Source organism: Grammomys surdaster, unplaced genomic scaffold (genome assembly GCF_004785775.1).
Source record: "Grammomys surdaster isolate TR1022 unplaced genomic scaffold, NIH_TR_1.0 126187, whole genome shotgun sequence".
NCBI lineage: Eukaryota > Metazoa > Chordata > Mammalia > Rodentia > Muridae > Grammomys > Grammomys surdaster.
Window position 1 is genome coordinate 8,157,278 of NW_021620993.1, and position 13,895 is coordinate 8,171,172.

General features: G+C 53.9%; 2 protein-coding genes and 1 long non-coding RNA gene across 5 annotated transcripts in view; 2 read left to right on the forward strand and 1 right to left on the reverse strand.

Moving 5' to 3' along the window:
- Window positions 1–5,553, forward strand: part of Tbc1d10a (TBC1 domain family member 10A) — a 28,214-nt gene extending 22,661 nt beyond the window's left edge. Inside the window, exons 4-9 of the mRNA XM_028758224.1 lie at window positions 2,146–2,252; window positions 2,789–2,903; window positions 2,986–3,051; window positions 3,557–3,746; window positions 3,826–3,980; window positions 4,727–5,553. Of these exons, the coding sequence (XP_028614057.1) occupies window positions 2,146–2,252; window positions 2,789–2,903; window positions 2,986–3,051; window positions 3,557–3,746; window positions 3,826–3,980; window positions 4,727–5,194 (1,101 nt within the window). The 3' untranslated portion in view covers window positions 5,195–5,553. The remainder of the gene's footprint in view (window positions 1–2,145; window positions 2,253–2,788; window positions 2,904–2,985; window positions 3,052–3,556; window positions 3,747–3,825; window positions 3,981–4,726) is intronic.
- A 2,895-nt stretch (window positions 5,554–8,448) lies between these two features.
- Window positions 8,449–12,627, forward strand: Castor1 (cytosolic arginine sensor for mTORC1 subunit 1). 2 transcript variants are annotated; one of them, XM_028758116.1, is made up of 9 exons: window positions 8,449–8,616; window positions 9,137–9,207; window positions 10,356–10,540; window positions 10,622–10,754; window positions 10,937–11,060; window positions 11,439–11,552; window positions 11,714–11,796; window positions 11,890–11,984; window positions 12,109–12,627. In XM_028758116.1, exons 1-9 carry the CDS (start codon window positions 8,504–8,506, stop codon window positions 12,184–12,186), a joined length of 996 nt encoding a protein of 331 aa, XP_028613949.1. In that variant the 5' UTR covers window positions 8,449–8,503; the 3' UTR covers window positions 12,187–12,627. The 2 variants fall into 2 exon arrangements, with proteins under 2 accessions (XP_028613949.1, XP_028613948.1); XM_028758115.1 differs by having other exon boundaries at window positions 8,475–8,616; window positions 11,714–11,984; window positions 12,109–12,442.
- The window catches only part of LOC114613090, a 15,857-nt gene continuing 11,966 nt past the window's right edge, over window positions 10,005–13,895 (reverse strand). The window contains exons 3-4 of one of the 2 annotated variants that reach the window (XR_003710121.1): window positions 12,445–12,582; window positions 10,005–12,112 (exon numbers count right to left, since the gene is read on the reverse strand). This is a non-coding gene — a long non-coding RNA (uncharacterized LOC114613090). Of the gene's footprint in view, window positions 12,183–12,444; window positions 12,583–13,895 lie in introns of both variants that reach the window. The other variant, XR_003710120.1, reaches the window with a different exon arrangement.

Consider the following 13,895-nt stretch of genomic DNA (forward strand, 5'->3'; position numbering starts at 1 on the left):
CACCTACCTGTTGTATCTCTGGGTTGAGCATCTTCCCCTGGAAGTGGATCCCCCGTGTACTATCCTAGCCCTCAGTAAGATGGACAGTTGACAGGATCTCTACTCATAGGCCTGACTGCTCAAGAAGCACATTGTCTCAGTCTGGACCATGCTACTGGACGCCGTTGTTCACCTAAGTCTCTGCCCTTAGCAGGCCCCAGTAGAATAGACTTCACGATGGTTCTGCCACCTTATTCTAGCCCTTTCTCTCAACCGTTAGTCAAGTTTGCTTTCATGCTAGCACCGTGCATTTCTACACAGCTCTTGGTCATCAGGAAGTGACCCTCAACCACTTTCCTGGTTGAATGTGTGCTGTAGCCTTTAGTTGGGCTGCATGTTAGGACCACAAAAGCCTTCACATTTCTGGCCCCCATCTTGTACTCTGTCTCCTGTCTCTAAGCCTAACTAGACATGATCCACTAGGTGGTCTTCATGGCTACTTGGAGGTCAGAAGCCAGTTGATCAATGGTCAGAGACCATGTCTTCTGTATCCAGATCCTTATCTACCTCCCCATGGCTGGCATGGTACAATATTCTTCAATTCACTAAGCTGAACTGCTAAACCTATTCCCCTGGAGAATACCAAGAAAGCAGTTAGCTTCCCTGGGGTTGTCCCAGTTTACCTGCCAGACTTGGCCCCAGGCATCAGGGCTTCTCCCAGGTTGTTGAGACTAATGATAGGAAGTGAGAGCTGCCAGCCACCAGGACTTTGTTGATATCCTTCATACTTGAGTGAATAACTTCTCTCTGGCCAGACCTGTTCTCCGTGAAGAGTGTGCAGGAGCAGAGCAGGGCAGTCTGGAGTTTACACTGTTGACCTGGAGAGGCTCAAGCTGTTTGTTGGCAGCACTTGGGCCTGGGGAGAGAGTCTGGGTGGGTGGCAACACTTGGCTAGAGATAGCTATGAATCAGGGTGATTGAGTATTTCCACACAGCACCAAGGTCAGGTCCCATAAGAGCAACTTCTTGTCTCTAGAATCTTTCTCCTAGTAGCTCTGTCTCTTGTATTCCAACGGACTTCATCCTGGTCAGAGTTGGCAGTTCAGGGATGGGTGCTCCACCCAGAGTCTGGAGGGCTCAGACATGAGAGTGAAGGCTATATGAGTGGCTAGCCTACTGGAGGTACTGTCAAGGAGTGTATCCTCAGCACAAGGAAACACAGAACTTTGTTTTGTGTTAGAGGAATGGTTGGTTTTTTGGGGGGCCAGGGTGGAAGGGGAAAGGGAGTTGTTTGTTTTTTTTATTTTCTGAGACAGAGTTTCTTTGTGTAGAGGCTGTCCTGGAACTCACTCTGTAGTCCAAGTTGACCTTGAACTCAGAAACTCTGTTTTCTAAGTTCTGGGATTAAAGCACAGAGCTTTGTATGTGTGTAGAATAGTGTCCAGAGAGGAACTGGCCACCCCTGAGATGTCTGGTAGGTTGCTGATGAACCCTAGTACCTAGACCAGCACTTAATGCCTGACAGGTGTCACACTCCCTTCCTGAACAGGTGACACCTGCGACACAGGATGCAGGCAGCAGAGCAGCTGGGCGCGGTGGCTCTGATTCACAGCTGCTCTCGAGTCCTAGCCCCACCATTTTTCTAGTCAGGAGGCCTTGGGTAAAAGACTTTCATGTAACCCTTTAGTTCTCTTGTCTCTGAACAGGACGTGATGACAGGGTCTGTTTTAGGGCAGAGACAAGACCAGCGAGTCCCACGTGTGTCACATACCCAGTTCTGCATCTGGCTCCAAGTGTGGCGTCACTCATAGCTCTTGTTGAGAAGAAGCCTTCTGTCTGAAGGACAAGACATTATGCCTAGATAAACTGAGTCCTGAGTCGGTGACTCTGGCCACAGCCGGGATTGATGCTTGCTCCTAAAACTTCCAGGAGTTAGGGCCCCTCTCAGGCTTCCCACAGTGCTGCCGTTCTTGCCTCTTGTGGGTTTCCTTACCTGTCTTCAGGAAGGCCTGGTCCTGTGATGAGATTGGATGCTGTTGGTGCCTGATCTGACCCTGAGACAGTTATCTCCTACCAGGGCTGCTCTGCGCTGATCTGACCCTGAGACAGTTATCTCCTACCAGGGCTGCTCTGCGCTGCTTCCTGACGTTGTGCCCTTGCTTCCAGGAGCTGGACATGTCTCCTGGGGACCCCAAGTGGCTAGATGTGATCGAGCGTGACCTGCACCGGCAGTTCCCCTTCCATGAGATGTTTGTGTCCCGAGGAGGCCATGGGTGAGCAGGCTGAGTATGTGGGCTGGAAAGTGGCTCTAAGCTGTCTCTTCGACTGTCAGGAAAGGCACAGTGAGCTTGGCCGCATGTGCCCAAAACTCTACCGTTACCCTTCACCTTCTGTGGTCCAGTGGTGTACTGACCCACTTTTGACTCTTGTGGCTGCTTGCATGATTCTCTAGACTGTTAGAACTTTCCTGGTCAGGCCTTCTCGATGTAGGGAAAGGGGTAAGTGGGGTTGGTGGACAGAGACAGGAGTGGAGTGATGTATTGGGCAAGGACAGACACACCCAGCAGGGCGGCCCTCGCTAGCCCCTCCTCAGTCTGTAGCTATCTGGCATCCAGCCCTGGGTCTTGCTTTCTGTTTGAATCCTGTCATTGGGTCACAGGTCAGAGACTGACCCATTGGTGACCACAAGCACATCATTTTCTGGGAAGGGCAGGTTCTGAGGCAGGTCTATAGGTGTTCATTGGAGTACAGAGGAGGTGATGGGCAGTAGTCAGCTCCTGCCTTCCTAGCCTGCTTGTCCTCTTCATAGCCAGCAGGACCTGTTCCGTGTGCTGAAGGCCTACACGTTGTACCGCCCTGAGGAGGGCTACTGCCAGGCTCAGGCACCCATTGCTGCAGTGCTGCTCATGCACATGCCTGCTGAGGTACCTGGGACCTGGGTAGGCAGGCGGGTGGGCACTGGGACCTGGTCCCAGCCTCAAGGGCTCATGTCTCTCTCACCCACAGCAAGCCTTCTGGTGTCTGGTACAAGTCTGTGAGAAGTACCTGCCTGGCTACTACAGCGAGAAACTGGTGAGTCCCTCCATAGCCTGAGGTGCTCCAGGCTGGTGCCTTCTGTTGCTGCACCAAGGCCTCTCACTTCACTCATGGCCACTCCAGGCTACAATCCCTGACCGAGGCCACTCAGGTACCAGTTCCACACTCACCTCCGCCTGTGCCTCGGCTCCTGCTCCATCCCTCCTTAACTCTGGCGTAGGCTTAGGAGCTTGTTTGAAGCTCCAGTCTGTCCCACCAGAATGCCTTTCCCTCAGCCTTCACCTCATGCATGGAGCTCTCCTTGACCTTGACAGTCAGTAGTTCCTATTCCTTCGGTATTTGGGACACTCAGCCCCATTGTCCCCTCCCCCATGTCCATGAACTCTTTTCGCTCTTCCTGAGGGACCATCTGTGTCTGGTCTGTTCATCTGTCTCAGTTCTCTATAGGCTTTAGCTACCTGATGAGTCACTGAATGTTGACCCAGTGCTAGGATCTCATAGGGGCTCTGGTCATGGCTCTGTGGCCTTGATGTCTCTTCAGGAGGCAATCCAGCTGGATGGCGAGATCCTCTTCTCACTGCTACAGAAGGTGTCCCCTGTGGCTCACAAGCACCTTAGCCGCCAGAAGATCGACCCCTTGCTGTACATGACAGAGTGGTTCATGTGTGCTTTTGCCCGCACACTTCCCTGGAGCTCTGTGCTGCGAGTTTGGGACATGTTCTTTTGTGAAGGTACCAGACTATGCTGGATTGTGGTGGGTGCAAAAGAAGCCCCAAAGCCTCCCTAGACTCATCACCTGCCTCCATACAGGAGTCAAGATCATCTTCCGTGTGGGGCTGGTACTGCTGAAACATGCCCTAGGCTCCCCAGAGAAGCTCAAAGCCTGCCAGGGCCAGTATGAAACCATCGAGCAGCTGCGGAGCCTCAGCCCCAAGATCATGCAGGAAGCCTTCCTGGTTCAGGAGGTGTGGACCTGCATCCCCCACTTGCTAGAGAGGGAAGGGGAGCTGGCAATTGACTTTGGAGGAAGCCTTGTATGGCCCTGCCCCAAGGGTTGGTTGGTCAGGCCAGGTCAGGGTGGAGGGACCTCATCCTTTTGCTAGGCGAGGAGGGTAGGGCACAAGAGACACTTTGCAGTGTCTTCCTTAGCTAGTCCACTCCACTCTGGGAATAGAGAAGAGATGTGATCTACAGCCCCCTCATTTTTCTTTTTGGATACTTAGTTTTCAGAGGCTACGAATTAAGAGATATATACATGGTCAGCTTCTGGGGGGACCACGGCCAGGCTCATGCTAGTGCACATTGCAGGGGCAGACATACAAGGTCATCTGTACGCACTTCCAGCATCGTCTCCATTTTACACTTGAGGAAGTAGATGCTCATAGAAGCAAAATTTCAAAGTGATTTCCCTTTGTCACCAGCTGAAAAGTGATAGGGCTGGAATTGGAGCCAGGTTGCCTGAGTCAGTAGGTGACATACTGGCTGAGAGTGGGGTTGCCCGTGTCAGCCCTGCCCTTCCTCCTGTTTTCCTAGACATAAGGAGAGGGTGTGGGCTGTAGGTAGCTGTCTCTTCTGAGACCGTAGCTCTCCTGTAGCCCTCAGACCACAGTTATATCCTCCCTGGAACCAGCCTTTAGCAGACAGGTAAGGGATGCTGGTGGGTAGGAAAGGTCATTCTTCTGGTGCTCACATGCCCCTCATTGCCCCAAAGGTGATAGAGCTGCCTGTGACGGAGCGCCAGATCGAGCGGGAGCACCTCATCCAGCTGCGGCGCTGGCAGGAGACCCGTGGTGAGCTAGAGTGCCGCTCTCCCCCCAGGATGCATGGTGCCAAGGCCATCCTGGATGCAGAGCCTGGTCCCCGATCTGCCCTGCAGCCTTCACCATCCATCCGCCTACCCCCAGATGCAACCCTCCTCAGCTCCAAGGCTAAGCCACACAAGCAGGTCCAGAAGGAGCAGAAGCGGACAAAGACCAGTGGGCAACTGGACAAGTCCCCAGGCCTCAGTCAAGCCACAGTGGTGACTGCTTCAGGAGACGCGTGTCCTCCTAAGGATGTGCCCCCAAAGGACCCAGTCTCCCAGGACCCGGTCTCCCAGGACTCCACTCCTCAGAACTTAGCCTACCACCATTCCCAGGAGAGCCTGACCTCCCAGGAGAGTGAGGACACCTACTTGTAACCCCAGGAGCTCAGGCCTCCAGGTGGAGTCTTCTCTTCTCACATCTTACACGGTTCAAAGACTGACAACACTCCAGGTCCTCGGCACCTGAGGAGCCAACTGCTTGGCCATTGGGCTGGGATAGAATCTGGCTGGTCCAGTACAGATTCTGCCTGAGCCTCCTTATTTATTTTCTCTTGAGTTGAGCTGGTCCAGCCAGTACAGGCAGAAGCTATGGCCGAAGGGGTTGGGTCTCAGCCCCATCCTTCTGGGGGATGTTTCCCAGGGATAGGGTACTGACATGTGGGGAAGCAGTGGGGTACTCTTTGTGTAAAATAGAAATATGGTTTTGTACGGAAATAAACAGGCTTGTGTATAGAGCTGGTGTGTAGCTAGGGACCCAAAGGGATATCACCCTCCATCCTGGGCCCCAGCTCAGCAGGAGCCCCTCTGAAACACATACAGGAGACAAAGTCCAGAGCCAGCTGCTGTTCTTGGCTCTTTTCTCTCAACCCATCTTTCTTCCATGTCCACCTACTGATACAAATGAGTCAATCTAGGGCTGAAGCCCACCACTGGGGCAGAGCAGGAAATAGTCCCCAAGCCCTTGGTCCTGCTTCTTTATTGGGGGTTGGAGGGTAGATCCTGAAGAGGTAGCCTAAAGCTGTTCCTCTTCCAAGGCCAGATCTAGATGCTGACCATAGCAGGGAGTAGGGAGACACAGGCCTCCACCAGAGGCAGACAGGTGAGGGGAGAAGTCAGCCTCCTTGATAAAATGCTACTTTCTGTTTGCTGACGTGGTCCACATGCCAGGCTGGGCCTGGGCCTGACATAAGAGGAGTTCCACGCCCTTCTCCAAAAGCTATATTTGTACCCCAAGCCCCTCACCCAAGTGAGCAGACCACCATGGAGGGGCAGGCAGGTGCTCAGTGACAGCCTGATAACTGGCAGCGATGGGAACAGGGTGTCCCTGGGAGAGGCCCCCCCTTCTGCTGAGGAAGCAGCTTTTCTAGTCAAACAATAGTGGTTGTTCCTGGCCTGAGACCAAGCTGGGCCAGACCATAGCAGAGAACAGGGAGGGAGAGACAGACTCACAGGGAGCTTCCTGGCATTGCCTGGGCCTAGGACGTTGTCCTGGTACAGCTGAGGATACTGAGGCTGGTGAGGCAAATGTTACCAGAGGCTCTGGACAGCTTGCTCACTCTGTCTCCTGCCTCTCACCCCTATGGTTTCCCACTCTGTCCACACTTGCTGTGGCAAGATGAACTCCGCCTTTGAAAAGCACCCCCCACCCCCTCAGTTCTCCAGGGGACAAGCCAGGATGTGGCAGCTGCATACTGTTCCATGAGAATCATCTGGAGCTAGCAAAGCCAGGAACAGGACTGAGCCCAGCTTCCGTCTGCCTATGATGCAGGGTCTGGAGCCTGAAGTCCTGCATGGGCCTGCTGGGTCTTGATCACACTCAAGGCCTACTTTAAACTACCTTGTTCAAAGCCTCCAACCTGAAGCTGAGTGCCTGGGCCAAACAAGGGCACTTCGGAGCATGCCCTGTCCTGCCATGAAATCAACCTGTGCTTGCTCATTCCTGCTCAGCCTTGGGGTTTTCTTAAACCTTTAGAAGCTTGATCATACCTGGGGTGTCTGCCAGTGCTTGGGGGCCTTCTTGGATCTGTAGCTAACGTAGATGTGCTCAGGCCAGTTGAGTTCTGCTAATGATGACAAGCTTTGAGAAAACTTCAACAGGGCTCAAGTCTCTGGCTTGAATACCCAGCAAACCTCAAATACTATGGCCTGTCCCCTCAGTGTCTGAGCCCTGGGCATTCTCACCTCAGATACTTCTGGGTTGTTTCCCTGGAATAAGATTCAGAGTCTACAGTACCCTTTTTTTGTTCCTCCCCTTAGTGGGGCAAATTCAACTTCCGGAAGTTGGTTGACTAAAAACTGGGCCACAAAGACCAGGTTTCAGCTGGTGGAAACAACAACAAGGTAGGAATGCAGCCTTGGGCAGCCCATTTTTAGGGGTCTATAGTGTTAACACTCTGTCTAAGCTCAGCCCCACAGTTACTTGGCAACAGCCAGGTAGGCCTGACCCACTATAAAAGGAGCTGCTTGCCCCTCTCCTCACTCTCTTGCTTTCTCTTGCTCTTGCTTTCCCTTCCCCCCCTCCCTCCATGTGCTCTTAGCCGGCCTCTCCTCCTCCTCTTCTCTCTCTGCCTTTCTTCTACCCTCTTAACTCCCCTCCCCATGCCTTGAATAAACTCTATACCATACTGCCTTCGCGGAGCTCGGCCCTGGGGGTCGGGGGACGGATGCCTCAACATGGGCACGACGAGGCACCCCCTTCCCCCATACCTGACTACACCTCCATAGAATATATCTTCCCTCCCTTTTATCTTTTTATAAACACATCATTTAGTCCCTACCAGCCTTATCAGCTCTGCAGTCCCGGCCTCCCCCAACCCCCACCCCCACCCCACCCCCTGGGAATAAAAGGAAGATAATAAGGCTTCACCCAGCGGTACCGCGGGTCTCCAGCCTAACCTCTCCACTCCGGTGTTTTATGGACAGCTCCAGCCCTTCGAGCCCTCCTGCGCCTTTTTTTTTTTTTTGTGGGGTGGGGGCGGGTGTCCAAACAGGGTTTTTCTGTGTAGTCCTGGCTGTCCTGGCTGGACCAGGCTGGTCTCGAACTCACAGAGATCCGCCTGCCTCTGCCTCCCTAGTTGGGATTTAAAATGCGCACTACCGCCAGATTTTTTTTTTTTTAGGTTTTTCGAGACAGGGTTTCTCTGTGTAAGCCCTGGCTGTCCTGGAACTCACTCTGTAGACCAGACTGGCCTCGAACTCAGAAATCTGCCTGCCTCTGCCTCCCAAGTGCTGGGATTAAAGGCGTGCGCCATCACCGCCCGGCACCACTGCCAGATTCTTAAAGGCTTTAATGATAAAGCCCACGTGCCAGACTGGAGGATAGACAGGGGACCGGGAGCTCCCAGCACGTTCCCAACACCAACACAGCGGGCGTCCAGCGGAAAGGGCGTGTCCGGGGCGTGTCCTGGAGGCCACAGATGGGTGAGGGCAGGCCGAGTTCCTCAGGCTGAGGCTAGAAGAGTGGAGCTGACTTTGGCGGAGTTCGAAGACAGCCCGCTGCGCCGGGTAGGCAGGGCTCAGGAAGGAGGCGTGGCCACTTCACAGTGGCTTTGGGGCGTGGCCGCCAAAGAGTGGATCCCTGGCTGGGCGGGCCCGTCGCGGGCGGTGCTTCTTTAAGCCGGGAGCCACCGCTTCGCCTCCTGCCTAGGTCTAGCAGGCGGCGAGGCCGGGACTGCGGGATCTGCGATGGAACTTCACATCCTAGAGCACCGGGTGCGAGTACTGAGCCTCGCCCGTCCGGGCCTCTGGCTCTACACCCACCCGCTCATCAAGCTGCTCTTCCTGCCCTGTCGCAGCCGGTGCGCACCTCGGTTCACGAGCGCAAGTCGGGCGGGTGGAGGCTTCTCTGTGCCTCTGGGCCAGGGGCGGAGGACTAGAGTCGCCGCGAAGCAGCGGGTACCGGGTGGGGACGCTGGCCACTCTGGCCACCATCCGGCCTGGGCCTACCCTTTCTGGGACGCCGCCTATCCGGCCCGGAGGGCCCCCCTCCCCGGACTTGTCAAGGTGCAAACTGCCTGAAGTGGGCATGGTGGGGGCATGTGTTTCTTGCCAGGCGGTAGCCCCTTCCCAGACGCCTCACGTTAAGTTTGAGAGTTGTCCAGGGGAGCCCAAAGCCCGACACCTCTAGGATGTGGAATGGAGAAGAGATCCCAAATATGGGTCCTAGACTCATTGATCCAGGGAAGAAATTAAGGCCTGCGTGTGGTCGGGAAGGCTCCCGGCGGGGGTCCCTTGGTGCTGCTGGAACAAAGTTCATTTGCTGTCTCCATCCCATTCACTCTAGGCTGAAAGTCTTCCCACTCCTTCCCTCCCTACTAGGTGCAAGTTCTTCAGCCTGACTGAGACTCCGGAAGATTACACACTCATGGTGGATGAGGAGGGCTTTAAAGGTGGGAACTAGCTCCTTGCTCGCCTCTAACCTGTACCCTAAGGTTTAGGGATTCAGCTCCCCAGATTACTTAGACCTCAAAGGAATATAGGTCTGGGTTCAAATATTCAATCACTCACTTAAGTACTGTTTTCTCTTGTGTAGGATGTAGTCGTGACAGTTTAACAGTATTTGTGAGAGTTTTATAAATTTAAAACCCACAAGGAGCTGGATATGAGTCCCAGGCCAGCAGGAGGGTTGGTCGTGGTGTCTCACAGTTTTAGGGGAGAATAAGAGGGCTCCTGCAGCTGTTTTACCCCTGGACATTATTCCTTCTTGGGCTTGTCTCCCCAGTGAAAGCCAACTCCTCCCTTACTGGCCTGGGAAGTCTAGGAGTCTGAGGGTTAGGGAAGGAATGCAGGAGCAGGCAGCAAGCCCAGAGCAGGGTCCTGGGGCCTCCTGGCTGTGTCTAGGCAATCAACAGCTATCCTGGCCCTTGTCCCTGTTCAGCACTGGGACTGGGGAACTGACTTCTGGCTCCCATTTCTGCCTGCTTGGCCCATCCTCTAGGGCCTGGAATCTCAAACTAGCCACCTAGAGTTTGGCTGAGCCTCCCTCCCAAAGGCCTTAGATTCCCTGTTCTGTAGGGAAATCTCCTGTCTGCAAGGGAGCTTCCCCATCAGTTGATCACCAGGCGCCCTCTAGTGGTACTTTGAAGCCCATTAAGCCAAAAAGTCCTGAGGACTGTCCATTTTGCAGATAGGAAACTGAGACTGTGTTAAACAGTGTTTGTAATCTCATCACGTAGGAGGCTGTAGCAATAGGGTCCGTTTGAGTTAAATCCCAGCTTAATATACATTGTAAGACTGTCTCAAAGCAAACAAACAATCAACCCCCACCCCCTCAAAACACACTTGTCCCATGTCACACAGCAAGAAAAAAAATTTTTTTTAAATCTGGGCCTTGAATCTGGCTCTGAGTTTGGAGCAGTTGTGCTCACTGAGAACGCCTGCATGACGCACACTGAGGCAGAAATGATAGGAAACAGTCCCGAGCTCCAAGTCTGTCAGGAAACAGATCCGATCTACCTCGGAACCGGGCAAGGTTTAGACACAGAAACTGAGAGGCAGAGAGGAGCCGACTAACCAAACATGTACCTCCCGCCCACAGAGCTACCCCCATCTGAGTTCCTGCAAGTGGCTGAGGCCACATGGCTGGTGATGAGCGTATCTCACAGTGGCTCGGTGGTGCAGGCTGCTGGAGTAACCAAGATTGCCCGGTCTGTGATTGCCCCGCTGGCTGAACACCATGTGTCTGTTCTGATGTTGTCCACATACCAGACAGACTTCATCCTGGTGGGTTTGGGAAGGAGCTGATGCAGGGCATAAGCAGAGGTGCCTGCTGTTGCATAATATGTGCCATTTGCCTTGACCCAGGTACGGGAGCAGGACCTGTCTGTGGTGATCCACACACTGGCCCAGGAGTTCCAAATCTACCGCGAAGTAGGCGGGGAGCCTGTGCCTGTTACCGAGGACGATTCCAGCAATGGCTTTCCCCAAACCCAGCACGGTGAGGTCTGCCTGCCAACATCCAAATTTAAATGGGACCTCTTCCTACAGGAGGGCTTGTCTTTTAAAAGGGTGCAAAACACTCTCAATGTATGAGATGGAGTAGCCCTGCCCTATCCTGCCACTAGGGGTCGCCCCAGTCCAAGATAACCTTTTCACTTTGTTGTCCCGTATCCTGAGCAGGGCCCAGTCCCATGGTGCATCCCATTCAGAGCCCGCAGAACCGCTTTTGTGTCCTCACACTGGACCCTGAGACACTGCCGGCTGTCGCCACCACCCTCATCGATGTCCTCTTCTACTCGCACAGGTGGGCCATGAATGTGCACTCGATCTCTGCCTCCCACTAGTGTTTCCTGCCCTCTGACCTTTGTCTCATCCCTTCTGTCATTCTGTGTCCTGCTCAGTGCCTTAAGGTTCCTGACAGACTGTTAGTTCTCAGCCAGAGGTGTCAGCAGAGCTACTTTCCAGCCATATACGTCCATCCAGCCTTGTCCACAAGCAGAGCCCTAACTGTCTGGCAGCTAGGGCTCATCCCTCAGAAAATCAGGGGTCTCTCACAATGAAGTAGAGATTCAAGGGCCTTCCCAGAGCTGTCCATTCCAGCCTCTCCTCTGTGGTCTGCTTGTTGGGAAGTGGAGAGGGCCATGTGCCTGACAGAGCCCATAACCCTGTCATCCCTCTTCAGTGTCCCCAGAGAGGCAGCCTCAGGTGGTTCTGAGCCAACTTCCATTCCGTTCTTCGCTTTCTCCCTCATTGAGGGTTACATCTCCATTGTCATGGATGCAGAGACCCAGAAAAAGTATGTAACTCCTCAATTCTCCATAGACCCTAGACCCTCAATCAACCTCAGGGAAGGTGGAGGAGGGGTGCCGGGTTCTGAGGTTAGCAGGACATGCCCTAGGGACCAGGGTAGATAGGGGTGCGTGGGGTGCCCTTCCCATCACCCACCTGCTTGCCCAGGTTCCCCAGTGATCTCCTGCTGACCAGTTCCTCTGGGGAGCTATGGAGGATGGTGCGCATCGGGGGACAGCCCCTAGGCTTCGGTGAGGACCACTCACTCCCTGGACCGGGGGAAAGGGCAACTCTGTGGGTCTTCACAGCATCTAAGGTAATCCCCCCGTGTCTCCAACCCTCAGATGAATGTGGGATTGTGGCCCAGATCGCGGGCCCCCTGGCGGCTGCTGACATCTCTGCGTATTACATCAGCACGTTCAACTTTGACCATGCCCTGGTGAGGACCTGGGCTGGGGTAGAGGTTCCAGCAAGCACACTGAGATCCCAGTGGTGGGGGAAGGGCGACATCACAGCTGGTTTAGGGAGTCAGCCTAGTGTTTCATGCTGTGTACTCCCTCCAGGTTCCTGAGGACGAGATCAGCTCTGTCATTGATATTCTCCAGAGAAGGCAAGAAGTCCTGGCTTCCAAAGATCCCTAGGGAACACCAGACTCTCAGCATTCTCTTACCCCCTGGGCTTTCAGAGACTTTTCTGAGCTACATCCTGAAGCTTCAGAATGAGTCCCTGATCCCACCAAGGGTTCTGCTGTCTATATGTAAGCTCATGGAGCTGGAACTCGTGGACATATCTGCCCATGGAAGATACCTTGGTGCTTGGGGCTTAGACCCCCAACCCAACACTTTCTATGTGACCTCAGTGATGCACAGTGCCTGCCTGTGGTTCAAGCCGCCTCTCACCTGGCTCAAGTCCCCTGGGCTGGGCTCTGACCTCCAGCCCGGGTTGCCTTCGTGGCCAGCTGAGTTCCAACGGTGCGCTTCCTTGCTTCCTTCTTGGGGCTCCGAAGGAAGAATTACATCTCACTTTTATTTTCATGACTGTTTAAATAAAGAAAAGACATGTGGAGCTGTGCTCTCTGGTTCTGAGTGACAGCCAGTGTCAGGTCTCGGACTCTTCTAGACTTGTCCCCACTCCTTGGCTTTTCAAGCAGTGTATGTGACAAATGAGGAACCAAAGCCTGCAGCACATTTGTGACTAAGTCATGTGGTTCCCAACCAAGGCTCTTCATCTCTAAAGTGGAGCGTCTCTTCATTCTTAGTTATACAAAACAACCTAGAGCGTTCTGGACACTGGGAGAAATTCCTCTGTCCCTCTTACCTAAGAGTCCCCTAGCTGGATACTGGAGAACCTATCCAGGAGGTCTCAAAGCACCTTTCTCCAAGGTTACTGTCTGCATTCCTATGGGCCTTGCCTGAATTCTTATGTCTCTCTCGTAGAGAAGTCACACAGTTTATGACACTTGGGATGGTGGCCAGGCTTTTGCTGCTGAGGTGCAGGGCTATGTGGACAGATCAGGACCCTGGAGCCCTCCTTGTCCTCTACTGATATATGCCTGGGCACATCTGGGCCTGGATTTTTCTGTCATGGGGCCTCCTGCTCAGTAAGACCAGAACTCCATTGCAGGGGCCAGGGCCCCACACATGCCCTGGGAGGTTATCAGGTACCTTCAGTTCAGACCCGCCCATGTGCAGGATGGGAAGAAGGGTGTGACTTCTGTGTACCCAGGTCATAGTGACTCCCTAGAAAAGCCACCACATAGGCAAGCTTCTGGCAGTATGCCCGCCTGGCTCTGGGGATCCCCAGGGCTAGAGCCTCAGGTTGCAGATCAGATGAGCCTAGAGCACAGCCCGGCATGGTGAGTGAGAGGTGAGAGGCCTTGGCTCGTCTTTTACTTCAGCCTCAGTTTCCCCATGTGCAGGAATCAGTTCCTTCTGGGACCCTGGGAGGAAGGACAAACTCCATTTCTTTGGAGCTTGTCTGTGGTTAGGAGTGGGATGGAGAAGTCCTGTAATGGGGGGCTAGTGTAAGCCCAGGCTTGGGAGTGGGCAGCCTGCACAGGAAGTGGGCCAGGACCTTCAGGGCTGCTCGGGCAAGGGGCAGGAGACAGGAGCAGGAGGTGAGCTTGTCTGCCACTAAGGCTGCATAGCACAAGGAAAGCTGCTTCTCTCATTGACCTCAGTGCCTGCCTCTATGGGGAGGGCTGTTAAGGGGGACACACTGTTGATTCACACAGTTTCCTCACTTTCCATAGGTGGAAACAAAGCCCAGAGAGTGATGAGTTTAAGGTCACTACACAGGGATAACAAAGTAGAAAACAGAGTAGAATTCTAAAAGGGTTCATGTGCTCACC

What these genes read in the sequence shown, in the direction of transcription:
- Castor1 (XM_028758115.1), top strand. Translation starts at nt 8,504, where the DNA reads ATGGAACTTCACATCCTAGAGCACCGGGTGCGAGTACTGAGCCTCGCC. An exon ending in ACCAGACAGACTTCATCCTG is followed by an intron (nt 10,541 to 10,621) that starts GTGGGTTTGGGA and finishes GCCTTGACCCAG; the next exon opens with GTACGGGAGCAGGACCTGTC. An exon ending in CTTTCCCCAAACCCAGCACG is followed by an intron (nt 10,755 to 10,936) that starts GTGAGGTCTGCC and finishes TATCCTGAGCAG; the next exon opens with GGCCCAGTCCCATGGTGCAT.